Source organism: Heterocephalus glaber, unplaced genomic scaffold (genome assembly GCF_053883595.1).
Source record: "Heterocephalus glaber isolate CG9 unplaced genomic scaffold, H.glaber_assembly_v1.0 deba00001795, whole genome shotgun sequence".
NCBI classification, from domain to species: Eukaryota; Metazoa; Chordata; class Mammalia; order Rodentia; family Bathyergidae; genus Heterocephalus; species Heterocephalus glaber.
Window position 1 is genome coordinate 3,569,726 of NW_028258476.1, and position 20,699 is coordinate 3,590,424.

Consider the following 20,699-nt stretch of genomic DNA (forward strand, 5'->3'; position numbering starts at 1 on the left):
CATTTCCATGGCAGGGGGGTGCTTCTGGCACCTGCACAGCTCACCTTCTCTGCCCTAGGAGTGTAGAATGGCAGTAGGGGAGCTTCCTTCTGGGTGCTGGGACTGGCTCAGCTTCTCTGTCCTAGGAGTGTGGAATGGCATCTGAAGTAGTAATGGCATTCAACAGCTTCTTGATACTAGTAATAAAGCTACCTACCAGAAGCAATTTACAAGGGTCAGTGCAGAAATTAAATTTTAAAAATAGAAAATAAGAAGACACAGAAGCAAGATGCAACCACCGACTTCCAGCTTTCCAAAGGTAAACCGAGGGAGCAATGAGGTGGGACAATTCAAAAGGCACCTACCTGTACTCTCTGAAGTGGTAACAGTGGAGGTAATAAAGCAGATAAATGAGGCTCTATAAAATATCAGAAATAATTTCTCAGATAACTACAGACATGATGACCATAATGAAAGATGCGGTTAGTGAATCTAGGATAGACACAGATTTTAAAAATAGAGAAGCTTAGGAAAATGATGGAAATATGGAAGGTCCAACATAGGAAAGAAATGGAATCCATGAAACAGATTCAAACAGATATCCAAGAGATTAAAAATTCTATTAAACTTATACACAGCAGAATGAAACAATGTGAGGACAGAATATCAGATCTAGAAGACAGGTTTGTGGTCAGTGATCATGAAAAGAAAGATTTATTAAAAATAGCAAGAGACAGGGCTGGGGATTTAGCTCAGTGGTTCCACTGCCTGCCTCCCAAGCAGAAGGACCTGAGTTCAATCCCCAGTACCAAAAAAAAAATAGCAAGAGACTACGAAAATTCAATACAACAGCTACTAGATGATGCAAAGAAGAATAACATCAGACTGATTGGAGTCGATGAAAAAGCAAGAGATAGAACAAAGATATTTTTTAAAAACATGTTCATAGAAGTAATGGCAGAAAACTTCCAAAGCATGGAGAAAGAATTTCACATAATAATAAGTGAGGCATATAGAAGTGTATTGAGCCATGATCAAAAAAATCTACACCAGGAGGCAGGGCACAGGGCCCAGGGGGCAGGGACGTGGCATGGGGCAGTGTGGGGCAGGGGCGGGGTGCCGCCTGGCTGAGGGTCTGGCCCTGTGTCAGCAGCAGAGTGGGTGCTCAGGCCGGACATGGCTGCTTGTGTGGCCCGGCAGGCCCTGACTGTGGGCAGCCACTGGTGGTCCCAGTCGCTGACTGGAGCCAGAGGGTCAAGGACACTCTGTGCTGTGGGGGGAGCACAGGCCTTCCCACCTCTGGTGACTACGACAATGCAGAGGCATCTCTCGTCCTGAAACCGAGCAGATGGCAAAGTGTTGGAGACAGTTGGTGTATTTGAGGTGCCAAAACAGAATGGAAAATATGAGACTGGGCAGCTTTTTCTTCATAGTGTTTTTGGCTACCAAGGTGTTGCACTGTTTCCCTGGCAAGCCAGACTATATAACTGGGATGTGGCTTCTGGAGCTTCAGAAAAAGCAGAGAATCCTGCTGGGCATGGCTCTAAGGAGGTGAAAGGCAAAACTCACACTTACTATCAGGTGCTGATTGATGCCTGAGACTGTCCACATGTATCTCAGAGATCTCAGACAGAAGCTGTGTCCTTTTTGGGTAACCACGATGACAGCCAGGCCCTCTATGCCATTCCAGGCCTGGACTATGTGAGCCATGAAGACATCCTCCCCTACACCTCCACTGATCAGGTTCCCATCCAACATGAGCTCTTCGAAAGATTTCTTCTGTATGACCAGACAAAAGCACCCCCTTTTGTGGCTCGGGAAACACTACGGGCCTGGCAAGAGAAGAATCACCCCTGGCTAGAGCTGTCTGATGTCCACTAGGAGACAACTGAGAACATCCGTGTCACCGTCATCCCTTTCTACATGGGCATGAGGGAAGCCCAGAATTCCCATGTCTACTGGTGGCGCTATTGTTTCCACTTGGAGAACCTGGACAGTGATGTGGTACAGCTCCGGGAGTGGCACTGGAGGATATTTAGTCTCTCAGGCACCTTGGAGACAGTTCGAGGCCGAGGGGTGGTGGGCAGGGAGCCAGTGTTATCCAAGGAGCAGCCTGCATTCCAGTATAGCAGCCATGTCTCCCTGCAGGCCTCTAGTTGGCACATGTGAGGCACGTTCCACTTCGAGTGACCTGATGGCTCCTATTTTGATGTCCGAATCCCACATTTATCCCTGGAAAGCAATAAAGATGAGAAGACACCACCCTCAGGCCTTCACTGGTAGACCAGCTGAGCCCTTGAGTGCCTAGGCATGGCCCCTCAGATCAGCTGTAAACTTACAATTGCTGCAAAACTCTCTCCCCTCACCATGGCCCAAATGGGTTTCTTCATCCTTTGCACATTTGATTGCAGGGCTCTATTTTTTAGGGGGGTGTAGTAGTAACTGTTTTCTTCTGAAGACCCATGTAGCACTCCTCTAAGGCTGGCTGGCTTCCTCATAAGCCCTGCCTACACCATGTTCCTGTTTACCTTTCCATCAAGGAAATGTTCAGCTGCCACAGGCCTGGAGGAGTTTCTTGACCTGTCACAAGTTGTCTGCAACATGAAGTTTGGTCAATAAACTAGTGCACACTTAACAAAAAAAAATCTACACCAAGGCATATAACAGTCAAGGTTCCAGAAATTCAACACAAGAATGGAATATTAAATATTAAAAATATTAAAATATTAAAAGTTGTTAGAAAAGGAAATAAATCACCTATAAAGGAATGCCCTTCAGAATCACAGAAAACTTCTCAAATGAACCCTTAAGGCAAGGAGAGCTTGGAGTAAAGCATTTCAACCCTAAAAGAAAACAACCTCCAACCCAGATTAATGTACCCTGTAAAACTCTCTTTCAAAATAGATGGAGAAATAAGATAATTCCATGACAAAGAACATCTGAAGAAATTCATGACCACAAAACCAGTACTTCAAAATGTTCTGAAGGATATTCTAAAAAGAGATAATGAAGACTACATCTCCACAAACATCAACAAAATGAATCCATCAGACAAGGCAATTGATTAAACAGAGGGGGAAGAAAAAAAACCAACAATGGGAAAATAATACATAATAAGTCAATATATATTATCATTGTAAATAATATGATAATGATAAGCCAATATAACCATCACCAATATTTCACTTCACCGATCAAAAGAAACAGACTGGCAGGATAGATCAAGAAACAAGATCCAAAGATATGCTACATACAAGAAACACACTTACCCTGCAAAAAATTCATAGACAGAAAGTCAAATGATGGAAAACAAAACTCCATGTGACAGGAACCTGGAGAAAAGCAAGGGTTGCTATTCTATTTGCAGACAAAGTGAACTTCAAGCCAAGACAGATCAAGAGAGACAAAAAAAAGGTCACTACATGCTTATTAAGGGAATAGTCCAAGAGGAAGAGATAACAATCATAAATATACATGTACTAAATATTGGCACACCCAACTATATATAACAAACATTAATGGACCTGAAAATCAAATAAGCACTAACACAATTGTAATGAGGAACCTAAATACCCCACTGTCACAAATAGATAAACTAGACCAAGAATCAACAAAGAAATATCAGAACTGAACCAAACCTGTGAACAAATGGACTTAGTGGATGTCTACAGAATGTTTCACCCTACAACATCAGAATAAATATTCTCAGTCGCACATGGGATGTTCTCCAAAATAGACCACAAACTAGCTCATAGTATATGCTTAGGTAAATACAAAGGAATTGAAATTATTCCATGCATTTTATCATACCATCATGCAATGAAATTGGGAATAAGTGGCAAAATAAACCACTGAAACTCCATAGACACGTGGAAATTGAATAATATCCTTCTGAACAATGAATGGGTCACAGTTGAAATTAAAGAAGAAATTAAACAATTACCTGCAACTAAATGATAATGCTGATACAATATATTGGAACTTATGGGACACAATGAAAGCAGTTCTAAGAGAGAAATTTATAGCAGTGAACTTTCACATCAGGAAAACAGAGTGAGATCAAATAAAAAACCTAAAGTTGAACCTCAAGCTTCTAGAAAAAGAAAAGTATGACAAGCCCAAAGCTCCTATGGGAAGAAATTATATAGATCAGAGCATAAATTAATGCAGTTGAGACTAAGAATACAATCCCAAGGGCCAGGGATTTGGCTCAGTGGTTTCGCCACCTGCTGCGCAAGCGGAAGGATCTGAGTTCAATCTCTGGCACTAAAAAAAAAAAGAAATAAAAAAGAAAACAATGCCAAGAATCAATGAATTGAAGAGTTAGTTCTTTGAAAGATTAAATAAAATTGATAAACCCTTAGCTAACCTTATCAAACAAAGGAAAGAACAGACTCAAATCCATGCAATTAGTAATGAAAAGGGTGAAATCACAACAGATCCTTCAGAAATTCAGGAGATAATCAACACCTACTTAGAGAACTTTTATTCTAATAAGATGGAAAACAGAAGAAATGGACAAATTCTAAGATACATATGAATTGCCAAACCTGAGCAAAGATGATATAAAAATCCTAAATAACTCAATATTAGTCAGTGAAATTGAAGATGCAATTAAAACTTGCCAACAAAGAAACTCAGGTCCGATGGATTCACTGTTGAATTCTACAAGGTATTTAGAGAAGATCTAATGCTACTACTCCTCAAATTCTTTAATGAAATTGAAAGGGAAGCAATATTCCCAAACTCATTCCCAGAAGCAAGCATTACCACAATACCAAAACCAAAGAAGGATCCAACCATAAAAGAGAACGACAGGCCAATTTCCCTAATGAACATAGGTGCAAAAATTCTCAATAAGATACTGGCAAAGAGAATGCAGCAAATCATCAAGAAGATTATACACCATGACCAAGTAGGATTCATCCCAGGCATGCGGACATGGTTTGCACAGGGAAATCAATAAATATAATAAACCATATCAACAGAGGCAAAGACAAAAGCCACATGATCATTTTAATATATGCAGAAAAACATTTGACAAAGTCCAACACCAATTCATGATTAAAAGAAAATCCTACAGAACATTGGAGTAGATGGTCTTTATCTCAATCTGATAAAAGCTATCTCTGACAAACCAACAGCCAAAATTGTTATACAAATGTAATGCATCCTTATCAAAATATCAATCGTATACCTCACAGAATTAGAAAAAAAACCTAAAATTCAGTTGGAACTAGAAGAGACCTAGAATAGCAAAAGCAATTCAGGGCAACAAAACCATTGAAGTACACATCACAATCCCTGGCTTTAAAGTATACTACAAAGCTACTATGATAAAAACATCATGGTACTAGCAAAAAAAACAGACCCAAGGATCAATGGAAAGGATTGGAAGATGCAGAAACAACTCTAAACACAGTCACTTATTTTTGACAAGGGGCCAAACACTTTCACTACAAGAAAGACAGCCTCTTTAATAAATGGTGCTGAAAAAAACTTGCTCCCCACATGCTAAAGACTAAAACTAGACCTCTGTCTCTCACCATGCACTGATCCAAAATTAAAATGGATCAAAAATCTAAATACTTGAACAGAAATACTAAATCTGCTGGAAGAGATGACACGTAGAAGTCTTGAAGACATAGGTGTAGGTTAAAACTTTAAGAACAAAATCCCTATTGCACAGTAAATACTACTTACTTTCTCTTTGTCTTTTTTCTACCTGTCCTATAGGCAACATTCTTCCTACTATCACATTTCCTAAATGCTCGGTCCCATCTCTCCTGTGACCCATAACATCTTTAGCTTTAACTACTTCCTCTCTGTGGAATATCATTGGGTAGATGAAATGTTCTGGTTTTCCTGAGGCCATTCTTTCCTTGAACTAGTTGGTGTTCTCTCAGCCTTTGCATTATTGGGATTTGGGGATGGATAATTCCATGTGTGAGCCTATCTTGTGCTTCTGATGTCTAGGGGCATAATGGTCTCTGCTCACCAAGTGATTTTTCTAAGCCTCAGTTTTGACAACCAAAAGTGTCCTCAGGTATTTCCAAATGTCCCTTGGAGAGCCAAATTCCTGCAGTTGAAAAGCTCGGCCTGCTCTGCCTAGCTTTTGGTGGGTAGCTATCAAACTGGTATCGTTAGTGGGTAACTACTGACAATAAATTCACTCTTTCTTACTGAGGATGCCAGGAACAGCTCATCAAAAGAAAGCAGTGGCTGCTCATGGCAGCTAGGGAGTCTACTGTAAGATGAATACGCACCCCACGTTTTCCTGGATAAGCTATTCCTTCTAGAGGTCTTAGTCCACTCCCTCTCCTCTCCTCTCCCTTGCTGACTTACTAATTCAGTATGAAAAGACCTGAGAGGCCTCAGTATTTTCCAGACCAGAGCTGTGATTCTGTGCCCTCTGTGTGGCAGGCAGCCCTGGATCTGAGGAGCAGAGGAGCAGGGCACACAGCAGCCACCTGGGAGACTCACAGGGAAAGGACAGGAAGACGCCAGTGGTGAGGACACAGTGAGCTTTTTATTTTTTGACAAGGTGAAGCCCGGGCAGGTACAATCCTCAGTGGGACTTGAGATGCGGGCATGAGCCAGGATGTGGACTCTGGGAGAGCTGGAACCCAGGACAGGAACCCAGCACCAAGGCTGAAGCAGCCAGGGCAGAACATGTTGGAAAGCACGCGTCAAGATGAGCCGCTCCCTGGCTCTTGGGATTCTTGTTTCCTCCGAAATCCAGGTCTCAGCATCAGGTCCAGGTCAGCAGCCGCCCCCAGAGCTGTGGCCACAGCCAGAGCCCCCACACTGCCGGCCGCTGGCACCATCACACGAGTCCGAGCTCCGCAGTCTGCACCTGTGCGACCTGCGGCGCCTGTGCGGGCTCAGGCAGCAGCCGCCCCCGGAGCTGGAGCTGAGGCCCCCGCAGCCCGCAGAGCTGGGCGCACAGCAGGAGGAGGCAGCAGGCAGACACTGTGCCGGGCTCTTCTGGGGGCACTTGGGGGAGGGGCACTGGGGAGGGGCCTGGCGCTGCTGCTGCTGGCTCTGCTGGCAGGACATCTCGCTGGGGTCGGAGAGCCTGGGGAAAATTAAAGCAAAACAGAATAGTAGTCAGTGCAGAGGCTGCAGGCCAGTGTTGCCTCATCCTGTGCTTTAGATGGAGATCCTCTCCCCGAAGACTGAGTTGGGCTTCAGTCAGGATCTGGAGAAGGCAAATGGAGACCGATTTGGAGTGAAACTGAGCCTTTTCTTATCTCCAGCCAGGAGGGCAGATGGCAGACTCCTAGGTGAGCCTCCAGGGTTTCTGCTCCTGCCCTCCCTGGCTGTCCCACAGCTCACTGTGAATAGCGCCCTCTGCAGGTACTCTGCACACAGAACCTGCAGCACCTCACTACCCTCCAGGGCTTGGCAGCCTCTGGAGCTTGGTGAGGAGCAGGAAACTCAGTGAGGATTTGAGGAGGCAGCAGATGCACCTCTGGGAACATGAAGTGGGGAACAGGGGGCGTAGGACTGGCTGCATTACAGGACCCCCACCGTGGCTCATGGCCTCTCCTTTCTGCAGTCCAGCCCTTCCCCCATCGCATTCCTTGTGCCCTCCATGGGTCCCTGGGCACCTCCATCCGGGTTCCCACTCCTCTTGCCTGTTGAAGCACAGACTAGTCTGCTCAGCCCTCTCCGCTCAGGGCCTCTCCCCCGTGGGCACTCACCTGGCTCTGTGGAGGCAGAGGAGCCACTTCCTGAGAGAACTGACACTGAGGCATCCACGACCAGAGCCCTTTTATCCTGAGCTGGGTTTTATGATGCGTGGCCCAAGCATGTGTCCTCCTCATCCTCACCCAAAGGGAGGGTGGCAGTATCACACACTGCCACGACCAGGCTTTCAGCATTTTCCTGCACATACTTGGCCGAATGACAAAAGGGAAACAGGAAGTTTCAGTGAAGTCCAGTTTCCTCCAGCTCAGGCCCTCTGCCTGCCATTCCTTCATTTGTTCCTTCAGCTCACGCGGCCTGAGCTCAGGACGTGCCCTCTGTGGGCGCTGGTATTGTGGAGACAGACTCAACAGATTCTGGCCTTGAGTAGCTTGCAGCCCCTCAGAGAGACAGAAAACTGAACTATGGAGCTAAGTGATGTGGAGGGAATGTGCCAAAGGCAGCAGGTCCAGGGTCACTGCCCGTGGGTGTTAGGTGACCTGGCTTCACGAATCCCTGCGGGGCTGAACGAACCAGCTGTCTTGGGTACTGTTGGAGCTGAGCTTCTGACCTTGGGATGTGATGTGGTTGGGTAATGGGTGGGTGGAGAATGGCGTTTGGGCCCCGGCTTGAGGATAGACTTTTAGAAAACATCACCGCATCTGGAATGGCACAGTGGGTTCTGGGTGGGAGAGACAGAGGACGCGGTGAATCTGGACAGAGGAGCAGTGGTATCAAAATGTGGTTTCCTGTGAGGCACTCAGGAATCCCAGCTGGTGGGTACAAAAGGGCATCAGTCTGTGGCTGTGTGAAGCTGGATTGAATCTCAGAAATTAATCACTGTTAAACATTTGGTTGAATTTGTCAGTAGTGAGGAGATTGATGGAATTGCATTCATTCACTTACTGAATAACCATGATCATGCTTCAGGTTTGCATATGGTGAATTTGTGTAGACTGAATATCTGTTTTCATTTAATTTTTGTTATGGGATCAGTGATAATCATGGAATCTAGTGCCAATAAGATAACCCAGCAGGTTGTAGAGCCCAGAGAAAAATCACTGTCATAAATTAAAAATAATCTTTATTCCATATTTTCAAAAACAACAATGATGGTATTATGTTTCTATTAAACAAGAATTTAAATTATAATGTAATTTTAAACAAACATTCTTTTGATCAGAGCTTCTGAAAGCCTTTAGGAATGGATACTTGTTCTTTGGCCAAATACATTTTAATATTAGTTTCTTCTTCCCTCTGCTTATCACTCCACTTTGAACAGTAAAGTGTAATGATTTCTTGTATGAATTCTGTAGAATTATGGATGAGTGTGCGGGAATTCCAGGCGGAAGCTGGTGAAAGGCTGGGACAATCGTGCACGTTATAGAAGCATTCTCTGCTCTGTAGAAAGGCGTCCCTGATGCTGGGTTCCAGTTTAGCCACAGAGCTGGACTGAAAGTGATACACAGTGCTCATACATTAGCAAGGACCAATGCAATCAGCTCCAACTTCCTGCCAAGGAAATATCATCGAAAGAAAGAATTACGAAGGGTGAAAATGGGCACCTGTGAAATGCAAGATGAGGTGGCAGTGGCATGGTTGTACATAGAAGAGTGTGAAGGAAGCACTGGGATCTGCAAGGGGAAATTCAGTCTTATTGTGGGGAAGGGACTCTAACCTACTCTGGAGCTCCTATGTGCCTCCGGGAGTATATATTTTTACCTTTTCATCTGCTATGGTGTTAGGGAAAAGCCTAGACCATTGAATATCTACACCAAGGTGATCTTAGGTCTTTACCAGACCAAGATCAGGACACACATCACACAAATTAGCCAGAAGCCAAGAGACATCTCAGAGACACCTAATGGAGTTGTTCTTATGAAATGCAAATGGGTTCCTGGGTGGCTTCCCCTAACCCAATCTTTTACTTTCTGTGTGGATGTTTCCATTCCATTTGCTTCTCCAGTTTTCCTCTGAAGAAGTGGAGTCATGCTCTTCTCCTTGCCAACCATCCCTTAGGAGATCAGAGTCAGAATTGGCAGGTAGAGCAGGCACCTTGTGATGGTCGAGGACTGACTCACTGACCATCCCCTCTCCCAGAGCACAAGCACAACTCCAGGTGGAGAGGACACCTGGAACCCTCTCTGTCCAGGTCAGATGCCCTGGGGTGCTGCAGAAGAACAACAAAGACAGAATCAGGTTTAGTTGACTGGATATTTGGAAGAGTGCATCATCTGGTTGCACACATTTATATCATAGGAATAGACATTGCCGGTTTACTTTGAGGAAGAGCATCTCAGCCAAGATGCAGCAGTGACAACCTAATCCATCCACCAAGGTCTTCACCAACAAACATATGCCCAGCTTGGGAAGCCATGCTGTCTTCCTAGTTCAAGTCTTCTCATCACCAAAATTTTCTGACTTCAATGAAATGCAAGGAAATCATTTATAGGGAAGATGGAATGAAGGAGCCTGGAAATGTTGCCTGGGCTTCCCATTTAAAGATGCTTTCGCTTGGGTTCTTTCTTGGTTTTGATACCCACAATGTTATGTGAAGCACTGGCCCATTTCTTTTGAAAATTTTGTTGGCTGCATCAAGTTCTGATGGGGTTTTGCAAGTTCATATGCTATTTTAAAAGAATTTTACAAGCTGAAAGCAACGGGAAACTAAATGCCTTTCCTTCTAAAGATAGCAGATATGGATAGAGCTCTACAAGACCCACTATGCTCAAAGTACTAGCCCCAGTCTTCACTGACCTGCATTTCATCCTAAACAAGTAGGAGATAAGAATATGGGAGAAATTGTCAAGTAGTGGGTCACTATCCTTTTCATTTGTGGTAGTGGGGTTGGAACTTTGGGCCTTGCATGTGCTAAGCAAGAGTTGTACCACTGAGTCACTCCTAGCCCCCGGTGGTCATCACCTGGGGTGAAAGGTATGTGGCATTTTTCTTGTCCTTCCCCGGGAGGAAGAGAGTAGTGTCTCCGCTGCACATCAGTTAAGGGCCTCTCACCGAACCACTGGTAAGGACTAGGGGTGTCTGCAGGAAAGAGAAGAACATTTCAGTCCTGGCTTAGGCTATGACACTGTATGAATTCTTTGAACTTACTTTGGTTGGGTAAAGTTATGGGGAGAGCAGAGAAAATCGGTGGTATGAGACCAGCCTGCAAACCTCCTGTCTGCTGGCCCAACTGAACCCTGGGAAGGCAGCCAGGAGTGAGCTATCATGGCAGGATGCTGCTCTGTGAGCAAAGGGACACCTGCTGATAGACGCTGACGCTGATAAACCCAGAAAAGGATCTGGGTCACCACGCTACTGGCAGATCCCAGCAGGTCACATGTCTCTCTTGAGAGTCCACTAGAAGGGGTGCTGGTCTGCAAGCGGAGACAACAGACAGTCCCACGCACTTCTCCTTGCCTGCCATTAAACACACATTGGAAGGAAAAGGGCTACCTTGAATGTGGAGGGGAAGGAAACCCTTTGGCAAGTTCCGCCTAGCACTGAGGAGGAGGAGAGGACTTGAGATAAGTTTTAAATTGAATTAAATCGGAACTGGGCTGAGAACATATATTAAAAAAACAACATTAAGGTGTGCCCTCAAACAGTTAGTCACTGAGTCTGGCACCATGTGACTTCTGACTCTTCCCCAAAGTCAAAATGACCATAAAAGCTAAACATTTTGAATCAGTTCAGGACATTGAGCAGCTATGACAGTGCAACTAAATACACTCCTGGCAAAGGACTTCCTGAGCTGCTTCAGAAAGTGGCGTGAATGGGACGTTTTCAAACAGAGGGGGAGTATTTTGAGGAAGATTAATGGCAATGTGTTCTTCTTACTATCATAATTTTTAAAAATTATTTAAAAACACGTGTTTTTGATCACACCCTTATGTCTGTGTAGCATAATGTCTTGAGTCTAGGTGGCCAGCAAAGACTGAACTCCACGGCAACATTCAGGCTCTCAGGAAGTTGTAGAAGCTCAGCTCTTGGAGACTGAGCAGGCTCAGAGCCACCCTGCCCTAGGCTCTCTTTATGGCTATGGACGTCCAGGGCAGATTCCTTCTCTGCCTAAGGCTTGTGAGACCTGATATAAAGAAGCTCCTCTTATCTTAGCCCTGAACTTTTTCCTGTGGAGGCAGAGCTGGGCTGGGGAGCTTGTGACAAAGCTGCCTTCCTTAGAAGGAACCAAGTCTGGACTCTTAGAAGTACGACAGCCCTTAGAGGAGAAGGTGGACCCTTTTACAGAAGCAGAACAGGTGAGAGCCCATGTCTGTGTTCTCTCTCTGCTCATCCTACTTGGTGGGTGCATGGGGAGCCCCTAAGTGGCCACTTTCTGTTGCCTATGGGTGAGATGAGCTTCACCAAGCATATCTTTTCCTTTGGAAACTCCCCAGTGCGAAGTCTGGGATTCCCAGGGAACCAGTCACTGTGGTAGAGATTTTGAGGCTCCAGGTTCACAGGAAACATCGGGTTACACCCGCTCCATCAAGCTATTTGAGAGAAGACAGGAGGAAGGCAGAGCCATTGCTGGTATGGGACTGAGAATAGAATGGATTAAGAGAGACTTTGTAGGAAGTGCATTCAAGACTTAGTGACTCATTCCTGTGTAAGATGGAAAATGTGAATCAGTCAAGATAATGCCACTCGCCATTTAGCCTAATGATCATGGAATGGAATTATCATGGATGAGAGTGGGAAAAGAGTGGGAGGGCTCTTTTTATAGAATTTTGAGCTTGATATCCCAGCAGGACTATGTGGTGCGTACATCTCTAGGATTTTTCAAGGAATGAGGCTGGGGCCTGGTGGCCTTCTAAGTCAGGGGAGACCAAGTGGAAGCTTTTGAAATGTACTGAATGTTTTTGGTCTCTTATTCCTGTCTTCCTCCCTCCTCTTGTGTCAGTCACCAAGAATTAATTTGGTCTATTGAACCAAAACAAAAGCCAGTCAATAACATGCATGATGCTTCTATTGTCATGAAGGCACCAATCAGTTAGGTGCAGTGGGCGACATGAAAATATCTAAAACTTTACACTGCTGATACACGAACCAATGGAGGCAGTGGCCACTTGGTAAGTAACACAATGTTCTGTAGTTCCCAGTTTATGCTACAAATGTGAGTGTTCCTGGATGTTATGGGACCCGTGGCTGTGTACCACCTTCTGCTTGGGACACAAATCCACATATGGATACATGTACACCTTCCCTGATTCCCTCTTACATCCACTTCCAGCAAACAGAATGAGGAAACTGCAGATGACATCTCTGAGGATGATTCAGTGTGTCTTGACAATCTCACTGGGAAACAATGACTCAGCTCTCAAATCCATGCCCACGTCCTTTCTCTCCTCCAAGTCCTGTTCTTCCTGGTCCTTACTATGTCATAGATGCTTTTAAAGTCCTGTGAACTATGAACTACTTGGGCACAGGGATCGTATGTTACCACCTTTGTATAGCTAAGGAATGAGGTACTGTAAATGGATCTCACAGAACATATTTCACTAATATTTCCTGAAGTAAATTCAAAGATCTGAGAAGACATAGATGAGGTCTAGGAAAAGAATATAGGTGCAAACTTGGCAATGTGAAAAAGAAAGAGGCACAGAGTCCCAAGGAGCTGGCTAATTGCTGTAATTCCCATGGCACACCTCTTATGTTCTTACCCCATGTGTGGACTTCTGGCAGCTAAGTAGCTCTGCCATGGTCTGGTGCCTGTCTCTCCATTTTTCTCAGATGAAACTCAATTCATTTGGGATTTTGGCTTTAGAGCTGCATATGTTCCCTTAACCTGGTGGAGGAGCTGCTTCCTAGCCCTGCACTTGAGCCCAGACAGGAGCTCTGACAGGGCAGATGCTGTCCTAGCCCCAGAGTGCAACCAGGATGCTGCACCTGTCATAGGCTGAGGAAACTTTCCATTGGGACATTCATGGGGTTTCAGCAGCACCAAGTCAGAGTTCTAAGGGGCTGGTCTAATTAGGGACTGTAGGATACCAGCATGCATGCATGAAATGAGGCCAGCTGAACCCGCAGAAAAGGTGTGGATGCCTCGAAGTGTCTTGACGCTGCTTCTTCTGGGTTTCCTCTTGTGAACCTCAGAAAAGCCTGCCTCTTTGTTCTGGGAATGGGGCTTGGGGATTAGACCTGATGAGAAGATATGCATTGAAGAACAACTTGCCTGAGACCAGGGGATACTCTCTAATGTTCTCCAAGCCCTAAGAGAAAGTCTATGGGACAGGATCAAATTCCTTCTTGAAAACATCAGAGCTCCATCTCATGTGAGAACAGGCTAAATTAACTGCCAATAAAAGTGAGGGGAATAGAAATCAGGGTGAAGTGTATGTAGGAGCTGCACAGGATAGTAAAGGGGGCAGGCATGGAGGGCTTCTCCACTCAAGTTTCTGTGAATTTTCTTTCTAAAATTGCTTAACCTCCCACTGCCTCAATTTCCAAAAATTGAATTGGGGTTTAAACTGGCATTGTGGAATATAAGTACTTATTAATAATACAGCTAACAATGTAGTAAGATCTATTCTAAAATACACGTGTGGACCAGAGATGCTGAAGAAATGCTTCTTAAGGTCCGTGTATTATTCCTGAGTCTCAGAGATTAATGATGAGTCTGTCCAACTACTGCCCATCTTTACTGAGTTCCCAGGACATTCCAATGATGCTGCGGCCCCCACACTTGATCCATACTGATGGACCTGAACATTCTCCTCCGGGTTATTGAAACTCAGAGATGTCCAACAAGAAAGTGCTACCTACCTCAGTTTTTTCCTAACTACAAAAATACAGTCATGACACTTACAGAAGTAGATTCCAATTGGATAAAAGTTATGAAAACAATCTGCAATGCATAAGAGAAATTTGAATTTTTTTGAAGTTGTATTTTTGAGTCAACAGATAATGCTGGAATTGTCACTTATAAATGTACTCACTTATTTATAAGTTTACTCATTTAAAATAGGTGGAGGTAGATGAAAATGTTCTGAAACATTTGGAACAAGAACCACTCTATCTTTATACCATTTCTAAGTGAAACTGAGAGCAGCTAAGCCCCTCAGGCAGGCAGTGTTACATTGGGTTTTAGCTGGAGAGCTCTTCCTGCATGGGGTCCCATGAGAATCCTGGAGCTCATTGTGTCCCAGCATTTGGGGGAACATTCCTCTGATTTTCAGTACACTGCAGTCAGTACAGTAACTAGAACAATTTCTGGACCATACGTTTACCAAAGTATTCCTTACCTCTGACAATGACTGGTGAATCAGTGCTTGCTGGTATAAGTTTCCAAATTTCCAAAACAGCAGCAAAACACCAAGCCAAGTTTCATAGTGAGAGATTGCTTCCAAAAAAAGTCAAAAGAAAGCAAAACAAAAAACTCACGAACCAACAGATGACACATTAACATTATGCGAATTATAATATGGTCTTCTAAATAGATTAAAAGAAAATGTATGGAATTGTGTATGCCTGTAGGTATTAAAGCAAAGGGTACTCCTTTTAGCAATAGAAAAATAGGTTGCTTTGGAGAAAATGAATAAGAATAACTTCCAAAGCTAGATAGGGCATAATAAATGATAAAGATTGTGTCATCAAGCTTTCAGTTCAGTTTAAAATAAACAAAAACTTATTTTTGCTGTAAGTATAACCCATGTAACATTGAAGACATACTGAAAAATATTGTTTGAAACTGAAATTTAACTGAGTGTCTCATATTTTTATTTGCATTTTCCAAAAAGTCTACCTTGGTATGTATTCTGTGTTTTCAAAGAAACTTAAAACAAATATCTTGTCCCAATGTTCTAGCCGTTCAGGATAAAACAACCTACTCAGTCATTATTGACAGAAAAAGTTTTTAAACGTAACTTTTATTGATGCATAATATCATATAGAAAAATATGCAGTTATTGTACAGAGCTTTCAGTCTTTTCAAAAGAAAAAAACCTAATGAACAGTTCCCAGCACAGAGGAGGCTTCCAGGAAGGGGTGCCACAGCTCCCAGCACAGAGGAGGTGAGCTGTGTGGGTGCCAGCAGCACAACCCCCATCCCCCATCGAAATGAGAAGACACATAAACAAGCCTAAGAACCAGACTTCCAGATCATCCACAGTAACCCCAAAGGGAAACAAGATAGAACACTCTGATACTCAACAACTTGGACTCCCTGAACTAGCAACAAAAGAGGATCTGGAAAAAATGAAACCAGAAATAATTTCTCACATAACAGCAGAGATTGCACCCATAGTGCAAGACATGATTAACAAATCCAGAGAGGACACAGATAAAAAATAGAGGAGCTGAGGAACATGTTGGAATCCCAACATAGGAAACAAATGGAATCCATAAAACAGATGCAAACAGATTTCCAGGAGATTGAAAACTCCACTGAAAGTCTATGCAGCAGAATGAGCCAATGTGAAGATAGAATTTCAGATATAGAAGATAAGATTGCAATTAGTAACCAGGAAAAGAAAAATTTCTTTAAAATTGTAAGGGACCACGAGAAATCAATCCAGCAGCTGCTAGACAATGCAAAGAAGAATAACATAAGACTGATTGGAGTCAATGAAGAAACAGGAGAGAGTGCAGATGACATAGAAAACCTGTTCACAGAAGTGATGGCAGAAAACTTCCCAAGCAGGTGAAAAGAACTTGACATACAGATAAGCAAGGCATATAGGACTCCAACTACCCTTGATCAAAAAAAATCTACACATAGCCACATAGGCATATAATTGTTAAAATTCCAGAAACTGAACAGAAGAACAAAATTCTACAAGCAGTGAGAGAAAAGAAACAAATCACATACAAACGAAAGCCCATCAGAATCACAGCAGATTTCTCAATGCAAACCATCAAGGCAAGAAGAGCTTGGAGTGATGTATTTCAAGCCCTAAAGGAAAACAGCCTCCAAACTAGATTGATGTACCCTGCGAAACTATCTTTCAAAATGGATGGAGAAATAAGATACTTTCATGACAAAGAGCACCTTAGGAACTTCATGAATACCAAACCAGCACTCCAAAAAATTTTAGACAACATCCTAGGAAAAGACAATGAGGATCACAACCCCAGGAAGTCCAGCAGAAGGAATCCACTGGGCATGACAAGAAATTAAATGCAAAGGAGGAGAATCAACCAAAAAGAAAAAGTTATGACAATGATAACTCAATATGTATCAGTTATAACCATCAATGTTAATGATCACAATTCACCAATCAAAAGAAGTAGACTGGTAGAATGGGTCAAGAAGCAAGATCCACCAATATGCTGCATACAAGAAACACACTTAATTCAAAAACAAACTCATAGACTGAACATTAAAGGGTGGAAAACAATACTCCATGCCACGGGAACCTGAAAAAAATCAGGAGTATCTACCCTCTTTGCAGACCAAGTGGATTTCAAACACACACTGATTAAGAGGGACAAAGAAGGACACTATATCCTTGTAAAGGGAACTATTCAAGAGAAAGAGATGACAATCATAAATATCTATGCACCAGACACTAGTGCACCCAACTATATAAAATACTAATGGACATGAAAAACCATATAAGCACTAATACAATAGTAGCGGGGAACCTCAATACCCCATAGTCACAAATAGATAGCTCAGCTAGACAAAAAACAAGCAATGAAATACTAGAACTCAATCAAACTCTTGAACAAATGAACTTAACAGATGTTTACAGAGTGTTTCACCACACACAATCAGAATACACATTCTTTTCAGCTGCACACGAGTCATTCTCCAAAATAGACCACATACTCGCACATAGAACATGTTTAGGTAAGTGCAAAGGAATTGAAGTTATCCCCTGTATATTATCAGGCCATAGTGCGATGAACCTGGAGATCCATAGCAAAAGAAAGTGCAAAAACGTCATAAACACATGGAAATTGAACAACACACTTCTGAATAACCAATGGGTCACAGAGGAAATTAAAGAAGAAATCAGACAGTTCCCTCAAATAAATGACAATGACAATACAACATATTGGAATCTATGGGACACAATGAAAGTGGTCTCACAAGGGAAATTCATAGCAGTGAATACTCATGTTAGGAGAACAGAGTGAGCCCAATTACACAACCTGATGCTGAACCTCAAGCTTCTAGAAAAAGAAGAGCAGGACAAACCCAAAGCTCATACAAGGGAGAAAATTATAAAGACCAGGGCAGAAATCAATGCAATGGAGACTAAGAGAACAATACAAAAAATCAATGAAGCCAAGAGTTGGTTCTTCGAAAGAATCAACAAAATTGACAAACCCTTAGCCAACCTTGTCAGGAAGAGGAAAGAAAAGTCCCAAATCCATGCAATTAGGAATGAAAAGGGTGAAATTACAACAGACCCAGCAGAAATCCAGAAGATCCTCAATACCTACTTCAAGAACCTATACACCAATAAGATGGAAAACACAGAAGAAATGGACAGATTCCTAGATACATACGAATTACCAAAGTTGAATGAAGAAGACCTAAAAATTCTAAACAACCTAATATCAATCAATGAAATTGAAAATGTAATTAAAAACTTACCAACCAAGAAAAGCCTGGGTCCTGATGGCTTCACTGCTGAATTCCACAAGACATTTAGAGAGGAACTAATGCCACTACTGTTTAAACTCTTCAATAAAATTGAAAGGGAACCAATACTCCCAAATTCATTCCTGGAAGCAAGCATCACCTTGATCCCCAAAGCAGAGAAAAACCCAACCGAAAAAGAGAACTATAGGCCAATCTCACTAATGAACATAGATGCAAAAATCCTTACTAAGATACTGGCAAACGGAATGCAGAGATCATCAAGAAGATCATACATCCTGACCAAGTGGGATTCATCCCAGGGATCCAGAGATCATTCAACATACACAAATCAATCAATGTAATACACTATATCAATAGAGCCAAGGACAAAAACCATATAATTATCTCCATAGACTCAGAAAAAGCATTTGACAAATCCAACATGCATTTATGATAAAAACCCTGCAAAAAATTGGAATAGATGGTCTCTACCTCAATCTGATAAAAGCCATCTATGAAAACCCAACAGCCAATATCATACTAAATGGTCACAAACTGAAATCCTTCACATTAAAATCAGGAACAAGACAAGGATGTCCACTATCACCACTCCTGCTCAATATAGTTTTGGAAACATTAGCCACAGCAATTAGGCAAGAGAAAGAAATAAAAGGAATAAAGATAGGAAATGAAGAGGTCAAATTGTCATTATTTGCACATGACATGATACTCTATATAGACGACCCCAAGAATGCCACCAAAAGTCTTATAGACTTAATAACCAAATTCAGTAAAGTAGCTGGATACAAGTTCAACACACAAAAATCAATAGCATTCCTCTACTTGAACAACAGACTCACCGAGAGAGAAATAGGGCAAACAATTCCTTTCACAATAGCATCCAAAAAACTGAAATACCTAGGAATCAACCTAAAAAAAGAAATCAAAGACCTCTTTTCTGAAAAGTATAGCACTTTGAAAAAGAGATTGAAAATGATATCAGAAAATGGAAAGACATCCCTTGCTCCTGAGTAGGAAGGATCAACATAGTGAAAATGGCCATACTTCCAAAAGTGCTATATAGATTCAATGCAATTCCAATTGAAATCCCAGCAGCATACTTCATGGACCTTGAGAAAACAATCCAAAAATTCATTTGGAACAAGAAGAGACCCAGAATAGCAAAAGCAATTCTAGGTAACAGAGACATGGCAGGTAGTAGTACACCCTCCAACTTAAAACTATAGTACAAAGCTACTGTGATAAAAACAGCATGGTACTGGCAAAGAAACAGACCTGAGGACCAGTGGAACAGATTAGAAGATGTAGAAACAACTCCACACATACTCAGCCACCTCATCTTTGACAAAGGCACCAAACACCCTCACTGGAGGAAAGATAGCCTCTTTAATAAATGGTGCTGGAGAAATTGGGTTTCAACTTGCCAAAGACTAAAACTAGACCTATATCTCTCACCATGCACTAAACTAAAATCGAAATGGATTAAAGATCTAAATGTTAAAGCAGAAATGCTGAACTAGCTGGAACAGAGGTTAGGTAGAATTCTTGAAGACTTTGGGGTAGGAAAAGACTTTATGAACAAAACCTCAGTTGCCCGTGAACTAGCACAATCAACAAGTGGGATCTCTTCTTATTAAAGAGCTTCTGCACAGCAAGAAAAACCACCAGCAGTGTGAAGAGACAACCCACAATGTGGGAAAAAATTTTCACCAGCTGTCCCTCAGACAAAGGCCTACTATCTTGAATCTATAAAGAACTTAAAAAAATCAGACCTCCCAAATTTAAAGACTCAATCCAAAAATGGGCATCTGAAATGAACAGACATTTCTCACACAAAGAAGTAGAAATGGCAAATAAACATATGAAAAAATGTTCAACATCACTGGTCATTTGAGAGATGCAAATGAAAACAATGCTGAGATTCCACCTCACCCCAGAAAGAATGGCTGCTATCAGGAAATCAACCAATAACAAATGCTGACAGGGCTGTGGGGAAAGAGAAACACTGCTCCACTGCTAGTGGAAGTGTTGACTGGTGCAACCACTGTGGAAATCAGTATGGCGATACCTCAAAGAACTAGGACTGGATGTCCCATTTGATCCAGCTATTCCCCTGCTGGGTATCTTCCCCAAAGAATGAAAAGAATCATACCACAGTGATACATGTGCACCCATGTTCACAGCAGCACAGTTTGTAATAGCTGAAACTTGGAAACAGCCCAAATGCCCATCAACTGGAAACTGGATAAAGAAAATGTTGTTTTTTTAATAAAATGGAGTCTACTCAGCCATGAAAAACAAGAAATTAGAGACATTTATTACTAAATGGATGCACATTGAGGCGATACTCTTACATGAAATAAATAGGACACATATGTTAATACTGAATAGTTTCTCTAGTGTGAGAAACTGAAAGTGTAAATAAGGACTAAAAGGTATAATAGATAATGTGAAATAGGAAGAAAAGGAGCAAAGGGGA

General features: G+C 42.5%; 1 protein-coding gene and 1 pseudogene across 2 annotated transcripts; one reads left to right on the forward strand and one right to left on the reverse strand.

Annotated features, from left to right (window-relative positions):
* Positions 1-1,155: 1,155 nt before the first annotated feature.
* LOC101715933 (polymerase delta-interacting protein 2 pseudogene) lies at positions 1,156-2,277 on the forward strand (annotated as a pseudogene).
* A 3,709-nt stretch (positions 2,278-5,986) lies between these two features.
* LOC110347033 (late cornified envelope protein 3A-like) lies at positions 5,987-7,852 on the reverse strand. 2 transcript variants are annotated; one of them, XM_087203378.1, is made up of 2 exons: positions 7,686-7,852; positions 5,987-7,180 (listed from the first exon to the last, which is right to left on the reverse strand). In XM_087203378.1, the coding sequence occupies exon 2, from the start codon at positions 7,036-7,038 to the stop codon at positions 6,742-6,744; it is 297 nt and encodes a 98-aa protein (XP_087059504.1). In that variant the 5' UTR covers positions 7,039-7,180; positions 7,686-7,852; the 3' UTR covers positions 5,987-6,741. The 2 variants fall into 2 exon arrangements, with proteins under 2 accessions (XP_087059504.1, XP_021105168.2); XM_021249509.2 differs by having other exon boundaries at positions 5,989-7,057.
* Positions 7,853-20,699: the final 12,847 nt, after the last annotated feature.